This window comes from Somniosus microcephalus, chromosome 6, assembly GCF_052327205.1.
Source record: "Somniosus microcephalus isolate GS21.2 chromosome 6, FLI_Smic_1.0, whole genome shotgun sequence".
Taxonomy (NCBI): Eukaryota; Metazoa; Chordata; class Chondrichthyes; order Squaliformes; family Somniosidae; genus Somniosus; species Somniosus microcephalus.
The window spans coordinates 84,931,230-84,955,314 of record NC_140992.1 but is presented as its reverse complement, the minus strand read 5'-3'; the positions used below and the strand labels follow the sequence as shown (position 1 = coordinate 84,955,314).

Genomic DNA, 24,085 nt, shown 5'->3' with positions numbered 1-24,085 from the left:
ATCTCAGCTCTCCTTGCCCCCTTGCCTCTGAATTCACTGACCTCTTGTCCTCCCTTAACCTCTCTATCCAATAAACTCTCCTACCCGTAATCATGACTTCCCCCTTAACCTAGCCATCTCCTATGGCTTCTCTACTCCCATGGTCTCTATCTCAGACGTGGCCACTTCCTTGTAACCACCAGCACCCACATCTCCCTACCTTCTTTCAACTGCACTTCCTCCGACCGTCCCTGGAAAACACTTTGGGCTGGATCGTGATACTGGAGGCATGTAGGAGGCGGGACTACAACTTTTGGGGTTGCGGTCCCGCCTCCACCGAGTTGTGGCCAACCCACGTGATTTTCACTTGATTGATCTTGTTGAGCCAGCTCAGCAGGCTAATTAAGGGTCACCCGGCAACAGGTGACGTCACCGATTGACATTTCATTTGTCAAGAGCTTTTGACAGATAAATATCAGTGTTTGACATCTCTTTGAAGCTGTCAGACACTGACAATCTGTACTCCAAGTTAATTCCTTCCTCTCAGGCTGATTTAGAGATCTCTCCAGAACAGAAAGCAGAATGCTGCAGATTTTGACAGCTCGCGGCCATTCTGCTTTCTGTGTCTGTGAGATGAGGGACTCCCGAGACCTGAAGGAAGGAAGGCTGTAAAGGTAAGTAAAACTTCTTTAAACACTTTACACAGACCAAACACACTTACCTCTGCACTCATGCACCCATCACTCACCTGAACACTGGACATCTCGAACCCTTCAGCCCGACGGTCCGCCTCGCTAACTTGGCATGGTTTGGAGCCGTTGGGAATCCCACACTTCAGGGATAAAAATAGGGATGAGGCTTAAAAACTGCCTGTTAACTACCAGTTAACAGGCAGTTAATTGGCACTAATCCCCTTCCTGTCTCGGGGAGGCGTGTCCCAGCACAGGTCGGGTATCCGCCTCCTTTGAAACTGGCATGGAGGTGGGTTGGGGGTGAGATGGGTTCGTGGCCCCCAATTTTGAGATTTTAACCCCCCACATGCCTCCAATCCCACCTCCATGGCCCAATGAAAATCCTGCCCGTTCTCTTTCCCCCCCCCCCGCCCCAACAATGGGTGAGGAGTTCATGGACTTCTTTATTACTAAGATTGAGACCGTCTGTTCAACTAACTCTGACTTTAAGGTCTACATCTACCTCAAGAACTGGGTCATCGTGTAACCTAGAATTGAGAAAGCAAGTTTTGTGTAGGTGGTTAATATATACTCACCAGGGGCTCCTATTAAAGTGAACAGTTGCAAATGATAACTGTTCCAGTGCGTCTCCTTTTAAAGGTGCAGGGATATTAAAAGCCATCTTTTTCATCCAAAGCTAACAGGAAGTTCTGTTATAAAGTCTTTGAACTGACATCAGAACCAGCGTCGTTGTCCCTATGCAACTCTCTGAATTTGTTGCCACAATGGTCTCCCAGGCACGCCTTGTTGCTCAAGAAAGATTGAATGTGAACTCTGACTTTGCAGTGGGAATACAATGATAGTTAATCTGGTGTCAGATGTCTAGTCCTGTTTCCCATGGAATCCTGCCTTGCCTACCCTACCGCACCCCCCCCCCCGCAACCCGCCTCCCCGAAAAACTGCAGAGCCACATATGGACGTTCCACTCTCTGGACATGTTACTTTGGACACATTTCATATAAAAGCTACAATTTTCAAGCTGTATAAACATGAATTGCAAGTGGTTTAGTTGGCACTGTAGTGCTGCTATGATAAACACATTCTGTCTGCTGTGAAAAACATCAATGAACAAGGAAGCACAAGATGTGAAATAGTTACTGTATAAAACAGTTTTGCTATTAGCATTGACCTTGGTGAGAAGAGTAGGGAACTTTATCATTTAAAACTACAGAAGGAGACCATTTATCCCATCACATCTATTAAAACTAATTCCACTGTCCTGCTGTCTCTCCTTGTAACCCTCCATCTTCCTCAGATTCAAATAGTTCTTCATTTTTGTGTGAACCTGGAGACTGAATCCTGGTGAGCTGTTCAACTGGAAGTCGAATCAACCAATTTCTATGTGTCCATACTGTTGTTTGCATCTGTTTCCTTCTGCAGCCTAGGGGCAATGAGGCCAACTGTAGCATCCCAATACCATCCAGCTGAGATCAGCTGACTTGGCACATACTGAAGGACAAACCTCGGACTATCTGCATCGGTATAATTCAATAGCACACCATTTAGGACATTTTTCACATTAAGCCTTTGGTGGAAGACACAAGTATTTATTTTCTATTTTAATAGAACCTTTGGTTTGAAAACCTTCTTGAATTCCATAGTAGTCTATTGCATAATTTTTTTTTATGTCTTAAGTTCACTCCACTCGAACAATGGACACTCGGAGAACTGGCTTGGCAAATATTTTAAAAGCTAACCTCCTGACTGGCATGATCTTTTACTGCTAGAATATTTATGCTCAGGAAGACTTCTGGTTTGCTGGATCAGTCTGGAGTCTGAACTGGATTCATATTTCACTGAGCTCCTAGAAGACTATTTCCTCAGCTATAGTATGGATTACCCATGATATGTAAAGAACAAAGGAAAAGGTTGATTACTTTTTACTAGTCCTTAATCTTGCATTGTGAACTTTGCATAACGTGCTCCTGTTTTCTGGACCTAGATCTGGATTTGTTTTAATAATCCTGCCTCTGATTTTATAAATTTAATGCATTATACCAGGACCAGATGGCCTAGTGAATTATTTTTGCTTCACTCCCTTGCTGGATATATTAGACACCTTTTCAATGATATGTATGGTATATCTTCTTTTGAAGAATTGTAACTAAATTGTCTCATTCCCGCTGCCCAACACGATTCCCTACTTAAGCTCACCTGCTACCAGCCACCTGCCATTTTGTGAGAAGAGAAATGAGCCCAAAGATCGATTGTAAAACTGTTGGGTCCTCCGAGGATGAACAATTGTTTTGCTGTTTCTTCATGGCCCTCTGAGCTCGAAGAGATGTGAGAGGGGAAGGGGTAGAGGGACCTTAAAGAAGAGGTAAAATGTTTTGTTTTTAAATGGTATTTTGACCGCTTTGCTCCTCTACTATTGTGTATTTTGCTGCCTGCAAAATGAACCCACTTCTAGGATCAGTTTGTAACTGAAAACAAGGTGAGTTTTGGTACTGTGGAAGAAACTTTCATTTTTTATTTTTTTAATTGGCACTCTGTGTTCTCCAGATGTAGTAGTCCTGTAATTGCAGTTAACTTGCATTTCAGCATTTTCAGAGTTTGTCTGGAGGCGCTTAATCTGAACTGAACATCAGAAAATGCTTTTCAACTCAATTTAAACATGCTGTCCTACTAACCATTCTAGTAGTGCTGGAGTTGTTCTCTTTGTTCACTTTCCTCTCTTTGCTTTATAAAACTATTAATCCAAAATAAATCCCAATAAATAATTTTATTTCGTTCCAATCTGTTTCATCTTTTTCTCATGCTACCTGTCTCTCAGTTCTCTGAGGTGATTCTATTGTTGGAACAGATGTTTCTATCATTTACTGAATATCTACTTTTCACTGCTGCCTTGCCATTTCAGTGAGATTGTATACCAAAGTCAAATTTAGTCTTCTAAAGAAACAAATACACATGCTAGAGGAATTTAATAGATTAAAACAGTACCATCAGCAAATATTTTTGGTAGTGGATATCAGTACACAAATTCCAATATTGGTTGGCATATATATCAGATTTTTAATGGCAGGGATATATATTTGTAATGAACGATTTAAAATAAAATGCTGAATGCATCGCAGTACCAAATAGCTCCCTTCTTTCATATTTGACTTTTTTAGTTACAGTTTGGTTTAAATGATTAACCTAAGTAATCTTGACAGTATTTCATACACAGAAGATAATTTGGTTAATCCAAGTGGTATCATTTAACCATAATAAGCAGCTCCAGCCAAAGTTATAACTTAAAAAAATTGTTGAGTTACTGTGATAAAATTAAATGGAATAATTTTGGGGGGTAATTTATTTTCTGTTTTGCTACCTTTGCCCTCTTAGTCTTACTGCAGTGAGCAGGATTTCTCTGCATGAGGGCAAGAGCTGACTTATTTCAGAGCATGCTCACTGGTGCTTTGTAATCATTTGCTATAAAGTGAGAGAAATTGGTTGGTGTAACTGTTCAAAAAGTCTCCAACTCCATGCTACATGGAGAGTGCAAAATCATAAAACAAAAGCATTTTCTAGCAATTTGTGACTGACTTCATTAATGCTCTAACACATTTTGCAGCTCTAAACAGTTTAATGTCCATTTACTACTCACAGCCCATCTTAATATTAAATTATTCTGGACAGCAAAGCTCACAACTGAGGTAATTTCAAAAAAGCCAAATATTTTGTCCCACAGAGAAAATAGCCAAGTCTAGGATAAGCAAAATTGCCTTCAAGGGCAGATACAAAATTAACAAAAATATGTTGCTATTTGTGTTTCCCAGTGTGAATTTTCATGCAATGTTAGTGTGGCACTATTGCTGCCAAGTACCTGCATATGGCTCCCTTACAGGACTGGTCTTAAGAGGGAGAAGTCATTCTAGTTCTGATGTTCTCCCACTGTGTAATACGTTTTGTCACATTCCAGTGTGTTAACATCAGTTCTATTAATAAAGTTTAGTGCTATTAGTTTAAGTATGTAAATTAGATATTTTGAAACAAGACAGGTATATTTTTGTAGAAGAAGGTAAAAATATAAGTTTCCTGTCCTGCAGGACAGGTACTTCTTTCTTTTACCACTGTTTTCTGACCCTTCACATTATAGAATTTTTCAGATGAGACAGCGCAGGAAGAAGACAAAGTCATAGTGGCAGAGAAAGTAAGTTCTATCGCAAACAACCTATTAGAATATTCTGGGTATTTCTTAAACTAGGCTAAGTAGTGATTTCAGTTAATCTGTACAGCACAAGTGTCGGTGTAAGTATAGCATGAGGAATACATTTGTTCCATAATATGTCCGCTTGCTTAATTTACTCAGATATTGCATATGAGTCCTCATTTCTGCATTCTCAGCTTGAAGTATTGTGTTTGAATTTCTCTCAGGACTAGTTTAACTCTATGTAGGTATGCAACTTATCGCTTTAGGTCTGTTACTAACTCCTTATGATACTGTATTGTGGGCTTAGCAGTAATAGGGCTGTGCTTGCTTTATCAGTCCTCCATGAGGCATGTCAGAGAAGTCCTTTATCAGTACTTTGTTGTAAGGGGTTTAAGTGAAAACCTTGTGTTACCAAGTACAATATTCATTATTAATTTACAATTTTTAAGATTACTTTTTTTTAAATCCCTACCGCCCTAAAGACACACTCATTCTGAGTCCCCATCACTTTTGTGTGGTAAACTCTCTATTGTAGGTAACATGTAAATTCTTTCTAAGTTTAATAGTGCTTTTAGTAAAGCTAATTGTGGTTGCTGAAGTTTGAACATTGTTTCAGTGTCTTTCTACTAGTAACCCTTGCAAAAATTATCCTAGATACACAAATGATTTTTTTCTTTAGCTGAGTAATAGGTGTATATAGAAATAATCTGTTGTGTTATACAGAAAAGTGTACAAGAAGTGTCCTTGTCAGTGCAATAAATAAAGCTAAAACCTGCCTGTGCACAGAATGGTAAGAATTGTGCTCAATATTCCCCACACTGAGAAAATCTCCTCCATCCCAAGGGAGAGAAATGGTAAGCAAAGGCTGCACATCCACATTGAAGGAGAGAAACCCAAGGAAAACTTCCCTCCTCTCTTCACCTCCGAACCCCTAGACAAATTATTACATAGTATTTTGCTCACCATCCATTAAGTTGTCATATTGTGCACTATCTAGTGGCTGAATGAGGAGCTTCATTAGAAGAGAGCTAGCAGTAACTTGTCTGCCTGTCTCCCAATTTCATGGAATAGTGCGGGGGAATTTAAAAGATCATTTTATGTTAATTTTCTTTTAAATGTAGTATTGCATAAAATTGTAAATCACAGGGTCCCCTATGATACAAACTGCGTACTGGTTATATATTTTGGACCAGTTCACTTTCTAATTTATTTCCAGTGGCTTAGAGTTACGTAACACAAAGTAAATGGAATGTTTTTGATAATCCCTTTTTTAGTAATATAACTTCCCAGATTTCCCCACACATGAACAATGCTTTCAGTCAAGAATTAAGAACTAAGCTTGTAAATGAGACCACACTGCAGGCTTAGCCAGTACAGAAATCATATACAAACCCTTTTAAGTACAGGGGTGTAATGAGAGCAAACCCTGCTTCACATCACAATGCTGACTGAGCTTGGGATAAAGCAGTCTTCATAATTGCATTGGGAACAAAAATGACATTGTGTTGTTATAAACATAATTTTCACTGAGCTACAAATGTTGAAATTCCGCATTTTACTAGTACCATTTATTTCCAAGATTAGGTATACCCTTTTAGTTTCTTGTTCTCCCTGATAAGTAGGATGGGACAATAACCGTATTGCTGCTCTCTACCACTTTTTGACTGCAATGCGCACAGTGGTGCTGAATGGCTTATCTTCTGTTTTTTGCCAAACTTCCCTTCTGCTCTCTATCTCCCTCCACTGCTCAACTAACTAGGAGCTCACTGTGTAAAGATCTGATGGCATAAACGCCTGTCCAATCTCTGGTACAGTACATTGAAAGTTCAGGGAAGCATTGCTTGTAGGTTTATAGTATGAAAAACTGGTTCTTTAAAGTGTTATGGCTAGAACTACTTTCTATACCTCAAGTAGAAAGGATTTGGACTGGATTAATGTAGTGAAGTAATGAATAATTGTTCTTTTAATTTCAGTAGAGTAAAATCTAATCTTTAAATGGGATAACAAACCAATTAATAAACATTTTGAAGCAAACATTTGTGACTTGTGTAGATATTGTTTTAATTTCCCTCGAACAGTTTACACAGTATTTAACTGTACTATAGCAATACTGAAATTGAAGATGTATTCTGAGCAATACAATTTATAATATTTATTAGGATTCAGGATTTTAAGTTTTGTGCAGATATATATAAATCGGTATAAAAAAACATGCATACCAGTGGTTGTGTTGATGCAGCATTTTCCCAGGCTTCAATTCATTCTATGTAGTGTACAGTATTCACTTAGTGGGAATATTTTGCCTGATATTTGGACTGTACTGGCAGCATGACATGATGTACCATGCAGTAGCAAGATGTGGGTTTATACCCAGTACGAGAAATTCTATTCCAAGCTCGACTGTCGAAGAAGGTGCATCCCAAGGACACGAAGGGGGAAAATTGAAAGACAAGTAAGCACTGGCCACTTTCTTATACTTTCTAGTGGTAGCTTAAAGAACAATGAGAGCAGCAGTTTGGGAGCATTGTACAGTATGTTGTATGTGGCATAGGAGACACAAAGGGAGAAAATGAACAGAAACCGGAGAATGATGGAGGGGATACTACTACTGTATATTGTAATTAACTTTAATCATTTGTTTACCAACTATAACCCAGCTCTAAAGGTTAATGTGGCAGACTGCTCATACTTATTTTCAATCCAGTTCCCACATTATATAAAAAGAAAACAAGGTGTAATTAAAACCAATTGACTAGGACCAGTGGTGTGTACAAATTCAATCCAATTGTTCTGACTGTATAACCCACAAATACCACAGCAGTATGTGTATTTTCCAAATGTAATTTTTGTTCTCTGCGATTACTGGTGCATATGTAATCAAGCTAGGGCAAGATAGATATGGTGATCATGTCATCAGAACATCCTAAAGTGCTTACAACCAATGAATTACATTTGAAGTGCTGTCACTGTTTTATGATGGCAAATCTGGCACCGCAAAATCCCACAAAAAAAGCAAATGAGATGAATGACCAGTTGATCTGTTTTTGGTGGTGAACTTTGAGGGAGGAATGTTGGCCAGAATACCCAGCTCTTGACCAGTTTCATGGGATCCTGTATGTTGCCCTGAACCACAGTTGAGGCATCGGTTTAAGTCTCCACCAGAAAAAACAGTACTTTTGAAAATGCCGCAGTTCCTCCATACTGCGTTGAAGTGCTGGCCTAGATTAAGTGCACAAGTCTAGCATGATGCACATTTACATAAGGTTATGATGCAAATTTTTGAATGTACTCTAATTGCAGTTTGAGTTTGGAATCTGGTCATTAGAAAGTTTCATAAAACCGTGTAATGATTTTATCATTCCCCCATTTTTAAAACCGGTGTAAGTAATAAGTTAAACTAAAATAAGTTGCAAGTAAATGCTCTCTAGGGTAAAAAAAAATTGTCATATCTATAATTTAACATTGAATGGTTGGGGGTTTGTGTGTTGTCAGTCACTTCAAAAAGGTTTTGGCAAGAGCCCAATACAGGCATAAACAACTGAATATAAGCCACCACTTTAAACTCAACATGTATTGTACAAACTAGAGATACTAGAGGTTACCTGATGTGTGTGGAACCATACTACAGCAAGCAATGAATGCTTTCAGAAAGGCAAAGAATGGGAGAAAATTAACGAGAAGAAAAATAACTGGTATTTTTAACCCAGAAGCTTAATATAAAATGCATAATTTTGGTAAGTATTCAGTAATAGTCAAGCATCATTGTTGTAGCAAATTGAGTATATAAGGCAAATATTTGATTTTTTCCTCATTTATTCAGCCTCAAAGGCCTAGAAATTTCATCGGGCCATGCCCATTTTCAGGCATAAAATGGGAGCCTAAAGGTCCAATATGACATGATGTCCGTCCTACGCTTGGAAATGCGCCAACTGCCATATTCGATTTGGGCTGCTCTGTAGGTTCATTATAATATTTAAATAAGGGCCTTACGCTGGTCTGCCCAGCACCTAACTTGCCATGTTATAATCTCGCCCAACAACTTGTGGCGCTATTAGCCAATGTTCAAGCTCTGAGCAACTCATCGAAGAGCGCTTCACTTGAACTATACCTCCCATCCGCAATACACGAACAGTCCCTAATCCTTATCACTATCTATATTACCACAATTCGATTGCCTTCCTTCAGTCCAACCTCATGGGTCCTGCCTGCAACTGATGACATATAGTACCAAACTAGAAAACAGAAACTTTATTCACTTCATATTTGAATAATCGTTAAGTGGAATAATTAAGAATCACCCTTGTGCCTGTCTGTGTTTGATTATCTATCCTGGTGCTCTTACAAGGTGTACACCCAGTGGCCACAGTTTGGGAGGTGGAAAGTTACTGCGCTTCCAATGAGGACACTTCAGATAGCCATGGTAGATGACCTTGAGGAGCTCTAGGCACTGAGGGCCCAGCTACAGACTGCAGCATCTTGGCATGGGCTGGGGCAGTCTGAACGAACCAGCCAGCTATATGGTACTGATGATGACATTGGCGGAGTGGATGGCAGGGTCTCGGGTATGCTGCCCGTTCCGAGAGGACAGCAAGTGCCTCTCCAATGAAAGAGTATGTGCAAAAGGGCAATGATTGTATAGTGCTTGAAATCGTACTGCCTAGAGAATGCAGGATTTCCAACTTGTGTTTGTGCCAACTTTTAAGAGCCCCACAAAAAATGAAAGTTAACCTCGTCTTCATTTGCAGCTCAGTACAAGGGACTGATTTGAGCAGTAACTTTTCACATTACAGCTTGCACCAGTTTTTAGTGGAGGGTGCCCTTTGGTGCATCATCCTAGAGCAGGACCTCCAACTCCATCAAAAGAAGCACTGTTGCATGTTTCTGCTGTGCCACTGTGAACAGTTAGTTTGCATTTCAATCACTACTACTACTTACTGGGCAAAACTGGCAGATGGAGTTCAATGTGGCGAAGTGTGAGATCATCATCTTTGGAACTAAGCAAGATAGATGAGAGTATTTTCTAAATGGTGAAAAGCTAGGAACTGCGGAGGAGTGGAGAGATTTAGGGATCCATGTACAGAAAATAAAAGCTAGTGGATATGTCCAAAAAGTAATTAAAAAGGCTAATGGAATGTTAGCCTTTATCTCAAGGTGACTGGAATACAAAGGGGTGGAAGTAGTTGCAGGTGTATAAAGCTCTGGTTAGACCACATCTGGAGTACTGCGTTCAGTTCTGGGTACCACACCTCAGGAAGGATATATTGGCCTTTGAGGGGGTGCAGTGCAGATTCACTAGAATGATACTAGGGCGAAAAGGATTAAATGATAACCGGTTGTATAGATATGGCTTGTATTCCCTTGAATATAGAAGATTAAGGGTGATCTAATTGAGGTGTTTAAGATGAATAAAGGATTTGATAGGGTAGTGAGAAACTATTTCCTCTGATGGAGTCCAGAACAAGGGGGCATAACCTTAAAATTAGAGCTAGGCCAGTTAGGGGTGAAATCAGGAAGCACTTTTTTACACAGAGCAGTGGAAATCTGGAAAACTCTCCCCCAAAAAGCTGTTGAGGCTAAGTCAGGTGAAAATTTCAAAACTGATATTGATAGATTTTTATTAGGTAAGGGTATTAAGGGATGTGGAACCAGGCAGGTAAATGGAGTTAAGATACAGAGCAGCCATGATCTAATTGAATGGTGGAACAGGCTCGAGGGGCTGAATGGCCTACTCCTGTTCCTGTAACAGTGAGCTGTAGCCTTTTAAGAGCTGCTGTCTTTAGAACATAAGAACATAAGAAATAGGAGCAGGAGTAGGCCAATCGGCCCCTCGAGCCTGCTCCGCCATTCAATAAGATCATGGCTGATCTGATCCTAACTGCCAATCCACTATCACGGAACCATCTCCTGCATCTAACAGAATTTGACACACGAAATAGGAGCAGGATCAGGCTACACGGCCCCTGGGCCCGCTCCACTACCCACAGGGCTATGACCGATCCGAACCTAGACTCATGCCCAAATTCCTGCCCGCTCCCCGTAACCCTTAATTCCCTTTACTTCTAAGAAACTGTCTATTTCTGTTTTAAATTTATGTAATGATGTAGCTTCTACAGTTTTTTGGGGCAGCATATTCCATGGACCTACCACCCTCTGAGTGAAGTAGTTCCTCCTCATCTCAGTTTTGAAAGAGCAGCCCCTTATTCTAAGACTATGCCCCCTAGTTCTAGTTTCACCCATCATCGGGAACATCTTCCCCGCATCCACCCGATCCAACCCCTTCACAATCTTTTATGTTTCAATAAGATCGCCTCTCATTCTTCTGAACTCCACTGAGCAGAGTCCCAATCTACTCAACCTCTCCTCATATGTCCATCCCCTCATCCCCGGGATTAACCGAGTGAACCTTCTTTGTACTGACTCGAGAGCAAGTATGTCCTTTCTTAAGTATGGACACCAAAACTGTACGCAGTATTCCAGGTGCGGTCTCACCAATACCTTGTACAACTGAAGCAATACCTCCCTATTTTTATATTCTATCCCCCTAGCAATGAAAGCCAACATTCCATTGGCCTTCTTAATCACTTGCTGCACCTGCATATTAACCTTTTGAGTTTCGTGCACCAGGACCCCCAGATCCCTTTGTACTTCAGTACTTTCCAGTTTCTTGCCATTAAGATAATAACTTGCTCTACGATTTTTCCTGCCAAAGTGCATAACCTCACACTTTCCAGTATTGTATTCCATCTGCCAAATCTCTGCCCACTTACTTAGCCTGTCTATGTCCCCTTGCAGGTTTTTTACGTCCTCCTCACTCACTACTTTCCCTCCCATCTTAGTATCATCTGCAAACTTTAATATGTTACACTCGGTCCCCTCCTCCAAATCGTTAATATAGATTGTAAAGAGTTGGAGACCCAGCACTGACCCCTGCGGAACATCACTAGTTACTGATTGCCAGTCTGAGAATGAACCATTTATCCCAACTCTCTGCCTTCTGTTAGATAGCCAATCCTCTATCCATGCCAGAATATTACCCCCAATCCGTGATTTTTTATCTTAAGCAATAATCTTTTGTGTGGCACCTTGTCAAATGCCTTTTGGAAGTCTAAATACACTACGTCCACTGGTTCCCCTTTATCCACCCTATATGTTACTTCCTCAAAGAACTCCAGCAAATTTGTCAAACATGACTTCCCCTTCATAAAACCATGCTGACTTTGTCCTATTAAATTATGATTATCCAAATGTCCTGTTACTGTCTCCTTAATAATGGACTCCAAAATTTTACCTACCACAGATGTTAGGCTAACCGGTCTATAGTTTCCAGCCTTCTGTCTACTGCCCTTTTTTAAATAAGGGTGTTACATTAGCAGTTTTCCAGTCTGCCGGGACCATTGCCGAGTCCAGGGAGTTTTGGAAAATTATTACCAATGCATCCACAATCCCTACCGCCACTTCCCTCAAGACCCTAGGATGTAAGCCATCAGGTCCAGGTGATTTATCCGCCTTGAGTCCCATTATTTTACCGAGTACCATTTCCTTAGTGATTTTGATCGTGTTTAGCTCCTTCCACCACCCCCCCCCCCCCCTTAGCCCCCTGTTTGTCCAGTGTTGGGATATTCTTAGTGTCTTCTACTGTAAAGACTGATGTAAAATATTCATTCAGTGTTTTTGCCATCTCCATATTTCCCACCATTAATTTCCCGGTCTCATCCTCTAAGGGACCAACATTTACTTTAGCCACCCTTTTTCTTTTTATATACAGGTAGACTACCCTTTATCCGGACTTCCGAAAACCGAAACCCTCTAAAAACCGAAGGTTTTTTCGTTGAGCGTAAGTCGTGCGTACGAACGAAAAAACCTTCGGTTTTTAGAGGGTTCCAGTTTTGGAAGTTCGGATAAAGGGTAAGTCGTGCGCACGACCCCCCGCCGGCCCCGACAACCGCCGACCCCCCCGCGGACCCCGCCGGCCCCGACAACCGCCGACCCCCCCGCCGGCCCCGACAACCGCCGGCGACAACCGCTGACCACCCCGCCGACCCCGACAACTGCCGGCCCCGACAACCGCCGACCCCCCCCGCCGGCCCCGACAACCGCCGACCCGCGTACCCCGCCCCCGCCGACCCCGACTGACTTACGCTGAGCGTCAGCGTAAGTCGTGCGCACGACCCCCCGCGGACCCCCGCCGACCCACCTTCCGAAATCCGAAATTCTCCTTTATCCGAAACTCGGCTGGTCCCGAGGTTTTCGGATAAAGGATAGTCTACCTGTAACTATAAAAACTCTTACTATCTGTTTTTATATTTTTTGCTAATTTACTTTCATAATCTATCTTCCCTTTTCTTAATCAATCTTTTTGTTATTTTTTGCTGTCTTTTAAAGTTTTCCCAATCCTCTATCCTCCCACTAGATTTGGCTACCTTATATGCCCTTGGTTTTTAGTTGAATACTATCCTTAATTTCTTTACTTAGCCACGGATGGCTGTCTTTTCTTTTACACCCTTTTCTTCTCAGTGGAATATATATTTTTTGGAAGTTGTAAAATAACTCCTTAAATGTACACCACTGATCATGTATCGCCTTACCCTTTAATCTATTTTCCCAATCCACTCTACTCAATTCCGCTCTCATACCTTCATAGTCTCCTTTATTCAAGCTTAGCACGCTTGTTTGAGATCCAACCTTCTCACCCTCTAATTGAATATGGAATTCAACCATGTTATGGTCACTCATTCCAAGGGGATCCTTAACTAGGACATTTTTAATTAATCCTGTCTCGTTACACAGGACCAGATCTAAGGTTGCCTGCCCCCTGGTCGGTTCAGTTACATACTACTCAAGAAACCCATCCCTAATACACTCAATGAACTCATCCTCAAGGCAGCCCTGCCCAATTTGATTTGTCCAATTAATATGATAGTTAAAATCCCCCATAATTATAGATGTTCCCTTATTACAAGCCTCAACTATTTCCTGATTGATACTCCGTCCAACAGCGTTGCCACAGTTCGGAGGCCTATAGACTACGCCCACTAGTGTTTTTTTCCCCTTATTATTCCTTACCTCCACCCAAACTGTTTCATTATCCTGATCTTTTGACCCAATATCATTTCTCTGTATTACAGTGATTCCTTCCTTTATTAACATAGCCACCCCACCTCCCCTTCCTTCCTGCCTGTCCTTCCTGATTGTTAAATAACCTGGTATGTTTAATTCCCAGGCATTGTCACCCTGCAGCCATGTTTCTGTAATGGCCACAAGATCATACCCATATGTAGTTATTTGTGCCGTTAACTCATCTATTTTGTTACGAATGCTACGTGCATTCAGATAGAGAACTTTCAAAGATGTTTTGTGACTCTTAGTTCCTGCTTTTGCCCTTTTTATTACTTTACCTTTTACTCCATATCTTCTGCCCCTTCCTGACATGCTCTGGTTTTTAATTTCCCCACTGCTACCTAAGTCTATGACCTTCTCTGTTGTCATTTGTATTATTTGCTCTCTAGGAACCTCCCCCCCCCCCCCCCCCCCCACTAGTTAGTTTAAAGCCCTCTCTACAGCCCTAGTTATATGATCCGCCAGGACTCTAGTCCCAGCACTGGCCAAGTGAAGCCCGTCCCAATGGAACAGCTCCCTCCTGCCCCAGTACTGGTGCCAGTGTCCCAGGAAGCAAAACCCATTTCTCCCACACCAGTCTTTGAGCCACGCATTTAACTCTCTAATTTTATTTGTCCTAGCCAAATTCGCTCGTGGCTCAGGTAATAATCCAGAGATTATTACCCCTGTGGTTCTGCTTTTTAATTTGGCCCCTAGCTGCTCAAACTCCCTCAGCAGAACCTCCTTCCTTGTCCTATCTATGTCGTTGGTACCAACATGGACCACGACAACTGGATCCTCCCCCTCCAAGTTTCTCTCCAGTCCAGAGGAGATGTCCTTAATCCTGGCACCGGGCAGGCAACACAGCCTTCGGGACTCTCGCTCTCGGCTGCAGAGAACTCTATCTATCCCCCTAATGATACTATCCCCTACCACTACAACATTTCTTTTAACTCCCCCCACTTGAATGGCCCCCCGCGCCAGGTTGCTCATCCTCCCCGCAGTCCCTGTTCCCATCCTCACGGGGAGTAAGAGCCTCGAACCTGTTGGACAAGTGCAAGGGCTGCGGCTCCTCCAACACTACCTCCTGGATCCCTGTACCTGCCTCACTTCTAGTCACACCATCCTGACCCTGGCCACGGACTACATCTGAATTAATTAATCTAATTGTTGTGAATACCTCGTGATACAGAGTCCAGGTAACTCTCCCCCTCCCTGATGTGTCTCAGTGTTTGAAGCTCGGACTCCAGCTCTTCAACACGGAGCCGGAATTCCTCGAGCAGCCAACACTTACTGCAAATGTGATCACCGTGAGCATCAATGGTGTCCACCAGCTCCCACATATTGCAGCAGCAACACATCACCTGATCTCCCATTCTATGTAATTAATTAAATTTATTAATATTATTCTTAAATACCCTCTGCCTCGATTCTAGATGGTGAATATCACACCTTAGAAAATATAAACCAAGGAGATTTAAGCTTAAAAAGGGAGAAATACTTACCAACCAATCACTTACCCGCTTTGTGGTGACGTCACACCTTAAATACTTTTTACCTCTCTCCTTCCCTGAGATTGGAGATTGGTGAGGCCTACCTGAGCCTCTGGGGCCTCTTGTAGTCGCTCTGCCGCTCAGCTCCGCCTCCACCCGCTGCCGATGCTGCACTGGGGCCTACCTGGGCCTCTTGTAGTCGCTCTGCCGCTCAGCTACGCCTCCACCCGCTGCCGATGCCGCACTCCCCAGACTTTACACTCCCCAAACTCCCCAGCCAAGTGTACTCCAGGCCAAGCTGTCTAACGAGCCTTTCACACCTCAGTAGTTTATTCAAAATAGGTAGAGGGTTTTCTACTGCAAAGTTCAGTGTAACCCACACCGTGAGCTGCCAGTGTTGGATAGTGTGCTTCAGGGGCTAGCAGATAAATCCTATTTTTGCCACACCTGCAAAATCAGCCTCTATCTCTCTCTCTCACACTTTTTTCCCCCCACACTTTCTCTTTCTCCTGGAGCTGTTTCTGACTTGTGCTGACTCTCTGAAGTAAAAAAAAAAGTAATTAATACAGTTTACATGAAAAATTTATTCTGAAGCTTGTTTTCAAATAATTTGGAAAGGCTCAGAATTATACCATGAGGAGATACACCCCTTTGAGTCTGCCTCAGATTAGTGGAAGCTAATGGTGATAGCCTTGGGTCAAAATATGAGCTTGAAGCCCAGGCTTTTGAGAGACGCTGAGGCCTTCAAGTAAAAACATTAACGAAGCGACTCATCTACAATTTATTTGGGTAAGCATAATCAGAATATTGTGAAATATGTAATTTTCTTATGTCTTTGTTACATTTGCATATTAACCATTTAGTTGGGAGAAATTTACATTGACTATAATAAATTAGCACATCAACCTATTAAGTACAAAAAATATATAAATAATTTGTAATTAGAAAAATTTGAATTTAAGGAATTAGCTGGTGTCTGAGGTGCAGACATTGTAGTGGGGACTTACCTGGACACTTTGATCCAGGAGGCAGTCACACCCCTTAGGTTAGGTAGTGGTACAGGTCTGGTTAGTGGTCAGGGACAGGAGGGTGTAACTGCAACGCAGGTAGGTAAGGGGACCCCAGGTAACTTGCTGGAGGAGCCTTGGCATTTGTCCTTATCCAACAGGTATGAGCCTCTTGCTGCCTGTGTGGATGAGAGAAAAGCCTGCAGGATGGATGAGCAAGCTGACCATGGCACCTTGGTACAGGAGGCCAATCAAGTGGGGGGAGTGAAAAGGAATGTAGTTGTGGTTGGGGACAGTATAGTCAGAGGGATAGATACTGTTCTCTGCAGCCGTGACCGGGAGTTCCGAAGATTGTGTTGCCTGATCGGTGCCAGGGTTAAAGAGATCTCCTCGCGGCTGGAGAAGAACTTTGGAGTGGGAAGGGGAAGATCCAGTTGTCGTGGTCCATGTAGGAACCAACGACATAGGTAGAACTGGGAATGAGGTTCTACTGAGCAAGTTTGAGGTCCAAATTAAAAAGCAGAACCTCAAAGGTAATAATCTCTGGATTGTTACCTGAGCCACGCGCCAGTTGGCATAGGGATAACCAGATTAGAAGGTTAACTGCGTGGCTCAAAGAGTGGTGTGGGAGGCAGGGGTTTTGCTTCATGGGGCACTGGCACCAGTACTGTGGAAAGAGGGAGCTGTTCCATTGGGACGGGCTCCACTTAAACCGGGCTGGAACCAGTGTCCTGGCGAATCGAATAACTAGGGCAGTAGACAGGGCTTTAAACTAATGAAGGGTTGGGGTGGGGAGGGGAGGATTCAGGAAAGAGTAAATTTAAAAGCAGCAAGAGAAATGTCAAGCCTCTAGAGCAGAGCAGAGTTTTGGGTAAAAATAAGCAGAGTGGGTCAGGAAGCTACAGAGAGAGTAACAAAGATAATAGGGCATCAGTGACTAAGGTGACATCAGGGAAAACTAGAAAAAAGTCAAAGCTAAAGGCACTATATCTGTGCGAAGCATTCGCAACAAAATGGATGAATTAATAGCGGAGGTAGAAATTAATAGGTTTGATCTAATAGCCAGTACATGGTTGCAAAGTGACCAAGGTTGGGAACTACAGGAAACTCTCAATTTACCAGCACCCAAACAACCGGAAATCTCGGTTAACCGGCAAAATTCAGGAGTAGGTTCAGTTAAGTTTTTCTTCATATTAGTGGACGTTTCTTGATTCTTGGCTGTGTAATCGGGGGTTTCTGCACTTGTTGCTAAGCAACAGGGACGCTTGGTCTGTGGCTGGGTTCCTGCAGCTGTTGCTAAGCAACAGGGAAGCCTGGATTTGTTGCTGTGTACGGAGTTCTCGTACCTTTTAACTATAACTCTCTGTAATCCGGACTTTTTGATAAACCGGCACCACGCCGGTCCCGTCGGTGCCGGATAAAAAAGAGTTTCCTGTAAATATTCCAGGATACCTAACTTTTAGAAGAGATAGGCAAAATGGAAAAGGAGGGGTTGCCTTGATAATAAAGGATGGGATAAAGACAGTAGAGAAAAAGGATCTTAGCTCTGAAAATCAAGAAGTAGAATCAGTTTGGGTGGAGCTAAGAAACAGCAAGGGGCAGAAAACTTTGGTGGGAGCTGTTTATAGGCTCCCAAACAAACAGTAGTTGTAATGTAGGGCAGAGTATAAATCAGGAAACTAGAGGCGCATGTAACAAGGGTAATACAGGAATCATGGGGGACTTCAATCTACATATAGACTGGGCAAACCAAATTTGCAGTAATACTGTGGAGGGCAAATTCATGGAATGTATACAAGATAGTTTTCTAGATCAGTATGTTGAGGAACCAACTAGGGAACAGGTTATTTTAGATCCAGTATTGTGCAATGAGAAAGGGTTAATTAGAGTGATCATAATATGATAGAATTTTATATTAAGTTTGAAAGTGATTTCGTTAAATCTGAAACTAGGGTCTTAAAAGCAAAGCAAACTACGTAGGTATGAGGGGCAGGTTGGCTAAGGTAGATTGGGAAACTACATTAAAAGGTATGACGGTAGACAAGCAATGACTAGCATTTAAAGAATTAATACATAATTTACAACAAATATACATTCCTTTAAGGCACAAAAACCCCACAGGAAAAATGGTCCAACCGTGGCTAACAAGAGAAGTTAAAGATAGTATTAGATCAAAGGAAGAGGCTTATAATGTTGCCAAAAAGAGCAGTAAGCCTGAGGATTTTAGAATTCGGCAAAGGAGGACCAAGAAATTGATAATGAAAGGGAAAATAGAATGAGAGTAAACTAGTGAGAGATATAAAAACAGACTGCAAAAGTTTCTATAGGTATGCAAAAAGGAAAAGATTAGCAAAAGTAAATGTGGGTCCCTTACAGGCTGACACAGGAGAAATTATAATGGGGAATAAGGAAGTGGCAGAGAAATTAAACATACTTTGGCTGCAATCTTACCATGATCTTATTGAATGGCGGAGCAGGCTCGAGGGGCTGAATGGCCTACTCCTGCTCCTATTTCTTAATTTTGCATTGATAGCAACTAATTAGGAGTAACAAAGGCATTTACAGGAAAAAAAAATGTCAATTCATTTTCCACCTCCTGATAAACAGAACAAATACTGAGCAGACTCCTTTGACTTTTCCATTTGGGAAACAAAGAAAGATATCTGTAAATAATTCTGTTTAAAATGTCGTGAAACAGTGTATTCTCTGACACACAGTGATCAATGCCACAGAAGGGCTATTACATTTTTATCCTAAAAGTTTTTTCTGTATAGTGCACACATTTTAGTGTAACAATTACTTTCTTGTCCCGCTTTTTCTGTCACACTTTGATTTGCTGCTGCTTTACTTTGAGCTGATCAGAATTGAAGAGGTAGGGAACATCATCAAAAGCAAGGAAACCAACTAGAGACTACTAAGGATATATGGAAACAATCAGGAGTGCCTGTGAATAAAAAAGTAGATGATGAATCAACCAAATTGCTCAAAGAAAATCCAAATCTCTCTTTCTCTGCTTTCCTCCCCCCCCCCCCCCCCCCCCCCCCTCCACACTAACTGACATTTCTCAAATCCAAATGCAACAGTATAGTACAGGAAACTTTGTGTTATCCGGAGGCTAAATGTTCGGCAAGCTCGAGCCACCGCCAAAAATCAGGAGCTGTTTTGTTAGGTTTTTTTTCTTCTCGTGGCTTTTTTTTCCAACAGTCAGGCTCTGCAAAGTCTCTGTAGCTTAGCAACAGCTTCAGAGAGACGCTTCCAAGGTATGGGCCGACTGTTTAGAAGCTGTTGCTAAACAACAGTGTTTATTGTCAGATACGGAGATGAAAAGCTCCGTATGCTTCAACATTAACGCTGGTGTGTCCGGCAGTTTTGAGGGAACGGCAACAGCTCGGTCCTGTCGGTGCCAGATAGCACAGTTTCCTGTAGCATGAAAATGTACATTATTTCGCAATAACATTATTAACTTTACCCATTGAGCTGTATTTTAATAGTTTGAGATGTTTACCTCAAAATCCTTCGCTATATTCACAGAATCACAGAAACCCCACAGTGCAGATGGAGGCCATTTCGGCCCATCGAGCCTGCACCGACACATATCCCACCCGATCCCCGTAACCCCTACACCAACACATATCCCACCCTATCCCCGTAACCCCACGTATTTAATCCCCCTAACACTAAGGGTCAATTTATCATAGCCAATCAACCTAACCCGTACATCTTTGGACTGTGGGAGGAAACCGGAGCACCCGGAGGAAACCCACGCAAACACGGGGAGAATGTGCAAACTCCACACAGACAGTCACCCGAGGCCAGATTCGAACCCTGGTCCCTGGCGCTGTGAGGCAACAGTGCTAACCACTATGCCACCGGTCTGTTAGCTTCAGGAGATGCCACAGTCTAAGTATGTGCAGTGTTTTCTTTTCTAGCATACATCAACACGTTTTCTTACATAGAATTTACAAGCACAGAAACCGGCCCAACTGGTCAATGCTCCACATGAGCCTATGATTTTGCATTGCTATTTATCCAGTGAGAGCATTTCTTCCAAACAATTCAAAAATACACATTTTAACTTACCGAAACTGCTAAAAAAATTTACCATGGAGAAAGCAAGATACACAAACTATCGTCCTTTCTGTCATTTATATTTAGCTAAAACAAAGAATGTATTTTTCTTGGTGAAAACCTCTTCCCTTTTTATTTTGGCTTCAAGTATCATTAGGAAATTTTCTCTTTCCTATCAAATGAACACTCAGTGGAAAACTTGAAGCTTGTAAGGTAATTCAATTTTTGGGGATAATTTTGGTGAAAAGGACAGAAACCAAGCAAGAGGTAGAAACAGAAAAAGGAAGACCGAGTCAGACAGTGTAAATCAGAGATGACTGAGAGAGACTGCAATAACCTGTTTCCTGCCCCTACCACCCCTTCCCCCATACCAGACATGTCTTTTCCTGGGAGTCAGATGTTCTTCTGTTTCTATGCGATCTTGAGCTGTCAGCCACATTCCAGCCTGAAGCTTTAATTTCACTGATGTTTGCTGAAATGCTGCCAGATCTCTGCAGTCACCTTGGTGCTCTTAAACCCCAGAGCCTCCCAGCCCAAGTACTACCAGACCCAGGGAGCCCCCTCCTAGTGTCTAAACCTAGGTACCCTCTTGTCACTGCTTCCAGACCTCGGGGAACCCTGGGATTCCTCACCTCCCCATAATGCTACCAGACCATGTCCCCTCCTTCCTCAGTGCTTGCAGTCTGTAACCTTCACACCCTAGGACCTTATTTCCCCCTCTGTCCAAACTCCCAGTGTACTGAACTCCATGCCATACTTGGATGTGACTTTTTCAACCAAGCGCTGTGAATATGCCATGTTCAGTGCATTTTTACCACATCTGGGTGAACTGATTCTGTTGCCTCTTGGGTGATTTTTGAGCAGGCTGTTGTGAATAGCTCTTACTAATCAATGGCAAGGTGTCCACATCAAAGGCCTTTTGTTCTTCAGAAGCTTTGAAATTCCTGTTAGCAAACGTAAGGATTTCAGTTTTCACAAAAAAAAGCTGAATTTAACAATGTGATCCTAAAACACTAATGAAAATCCTGAAATTCAATGTAATAAAAAGAAACTTGGCTTATTCAATTGCCTTGAAGCAGTGGCCTTGGTCATAGACCTTTTATTGAGGGCTTATTTTCAGTTGTAAGTGTTTTGAGTTGTCATGTTTTTTGGCGCTATGTCCGCTTTTTTGAAGCTGTTTGTCAGCTTTCCTGAGTTTTGTAGGCTGGGATGTCCAAATTGGTAGGGACAATTTTCACTGACCTGGATTTTGCGGTAAAAATAACGATGAGGCTATCAGCGCTCAGCGTTATTAAAGAGTAAATCGAACAGCAACTTCCGGCGACCGCACTTGCAGTTAAATGCAGAAATCGGGAAGCTGCTGTCCCAGATGCCCTGTTCTTCCAGAAGCTGCACTATACTAGTGTTTCGCTGAGTGAGAGACTTGGCATTCAGATACACGGAACACGTGAAGTTACAGTACTTACCCACTAAACGCACCAGAAAAAGTTTGGGCTTGCCCAATCAAATGTAAGTGAATTTTTACCGGCTTGATGAGTCTTAATTACTGCCAAACTACCTCTAGCACTGAAAATTAACTTTTAGAAGTGTGGCAACTCATTCCTTCAGATTTTAGTTAAATTGTTGGAGTTTTTTTTAAATTTAATACTTTTTCTTTCTGTGTCTCTGATCTCTCTCTCAACCCATCTTTCTTTTCCCTCTTTATTTACGGGAACGGTAGCATAGTGGTTATGTTACTGGACTAGTAATCCAGAGGCCTGGACTAATGATCCAGAGACGTGAGTTCAAATCCCACCATGGCAGTTGGGGAATTTAAATTCAGTTAAATTAAATAAATCTGGAATAAAAAGCCTTTATCAGTAATGGTGACCATGAAACTATCGGAATGTCGTAAAAACCCATCTGGTTCACTCATGTCCTTTTTAGGAAAGGAAATCTACCATCCTTACCTGGTCTGGCCTATGTGTGACTCCAGACCCACAGCAATGTGGTTGACTCTTCACTGCCCTCTGAAATGGCCTAGCAAGCCACTCAGTTGTAACTAAATGCTACAAGAAACAATAATAAGAATAAAACCAGACTGACCACCTGGCATTGACCTCTGCACTGGCTATGGACATGACAACCCAGCCCAGTGACCCAGCAAAGTCCTCCTCACCAGCATCTGGGGAGCTGTCCCACAGACTAGTCAAGCAAAAGAATCCTACCAAGCAACAGAATCATACCATTCAGCCAATGACCCAAACTCCTCCATCACCATCCGGCAGGACAGACCCACCAGGGATGGTGGCACAGTGTTCTACAGTCAGGAAGGAGTGGCCTTGGGAGTCCTCAACGTTGACTCCGAGTCTCATGACTTCTGGTCAAGCATGGGCAAGGAAACCTCCTGCCGCCCTCCCTCAGCTGATGAATCAGTACTTGAACACCACTTGAAGAAGCACGGAGAGTAGCGAGGGCATGGAATGTACTATGGATGGGGGACTTCAATGTCCACCACCGAGTGGCTCGGTAGCACCACTACTGGCCGAGTCCTGAAGGACATAGGGGGTGAGAGAACCAACCTGAAGGAAAAACCTACTTGACCTCGTCCTCACCAATCTACCTGTCGCAGATGCATCTGTCCATGACAGCATAGGTAGCAGTGACCACCACACAGCCATTGTGGAGACAAAGTCCTTTCTTCACACTGAGGACACCCTCAATTGTGTTGTGTGGTACCATGCTAAATGGGACAGATTCAGAACAGATCTAGCAGCTCAAAACTGGGCATCCATGAGGTGCTGTGGGCCACCAACAGCAGCAGAATTGTATTCCACCACAATCTGTAACCTCATCAAGCCAGATACTGCGGATGCTGGAAATCTGAAATAACAACAGAAAATGCTGGAAATACTCAGCAGGTCAGGCAGCATCTGTGGAGAGAGAAACAGAGTTAACGTTTCAGGTCTGGGACCCTTCATCAGAACTGGACTAACCCTGGTTTAATAAGGAGTGTAGAAGAGCATGCCAGGAGCAGCACCAGGCATGCCTAAAAACAAGGTGCCAATCTGGGGAAGCTGCAACACAGGACTATATGCATGCTAAAAAGCGGAAGCAGCATGTTATAGACCGGGCGAAGCGATCCCACAATCAACAAATCAGATCAAAGCTCTGCAGTCCTGCCACATCCAGTCGTGAATGCTGGTAGACCATTAAACAACTAACGGGAGGAGAAGGCTCCATGCATATCCCCATCCTCAATGATGGTGAAGCCCAGCACGTGAGTGCAAAAGACAAGGCTGAAGCATTTTCAACCCTCTTCAGCCAGAAGTGCCGAGTGGATGATCCATATCGGCCTCCTCCTGAGGTCTCCACCATCACAGAAGCCAGTCTTCAACCAATTTGATTCACTCCACGTGATATCAAGAAACGGCTGAACGCACTGGATATAGCAAAGGCTATGGGCCCTGACAACGTCCCGGCTGTCGTGCTGAAAACTTGTGCTCCAGAACTAGCTGCACCTCTAGCCAAGCTGTTCCAGTACAGCTACAAACACTGGCATCTATCCAACAATGTGGAAAACTGCCCAGGTTTGTC

General features: G+C 42.6%; 1 protein-coding gene across 5 annotated transcripts in view; it reads left to right on the top strand.

Annotated features, from left to right (window-relative positions):
• The window catches only part of acsl3a (acyl-CoA synthetase long chain family member 3a), a 145,646-nt gene that overhangs the window by 45,543 nt on the left and 76,018 nt on the right, over positions 1 to 24,085 (top strand). For 4 of the 5 annotated variants that reach the window (XM_085990481.1, XM_085990479.1, XM_085990480.1 and 1 more), the window contains exon 3: positions 4,792 to 4,845. The exons of the other annotated variant lie outside the window; for it this stretch is intronic. In XM_085990481.1, coding sequence (XP_085846607.1) covers positions 4,792 to 4,845 — 54 coding nt within the window. The remainder of the gene's footprint in view (positions 1 to 4,791; positions 4,846 to 24,085) is intronic. 5 annotated transcript variants of the gene reach the window in all.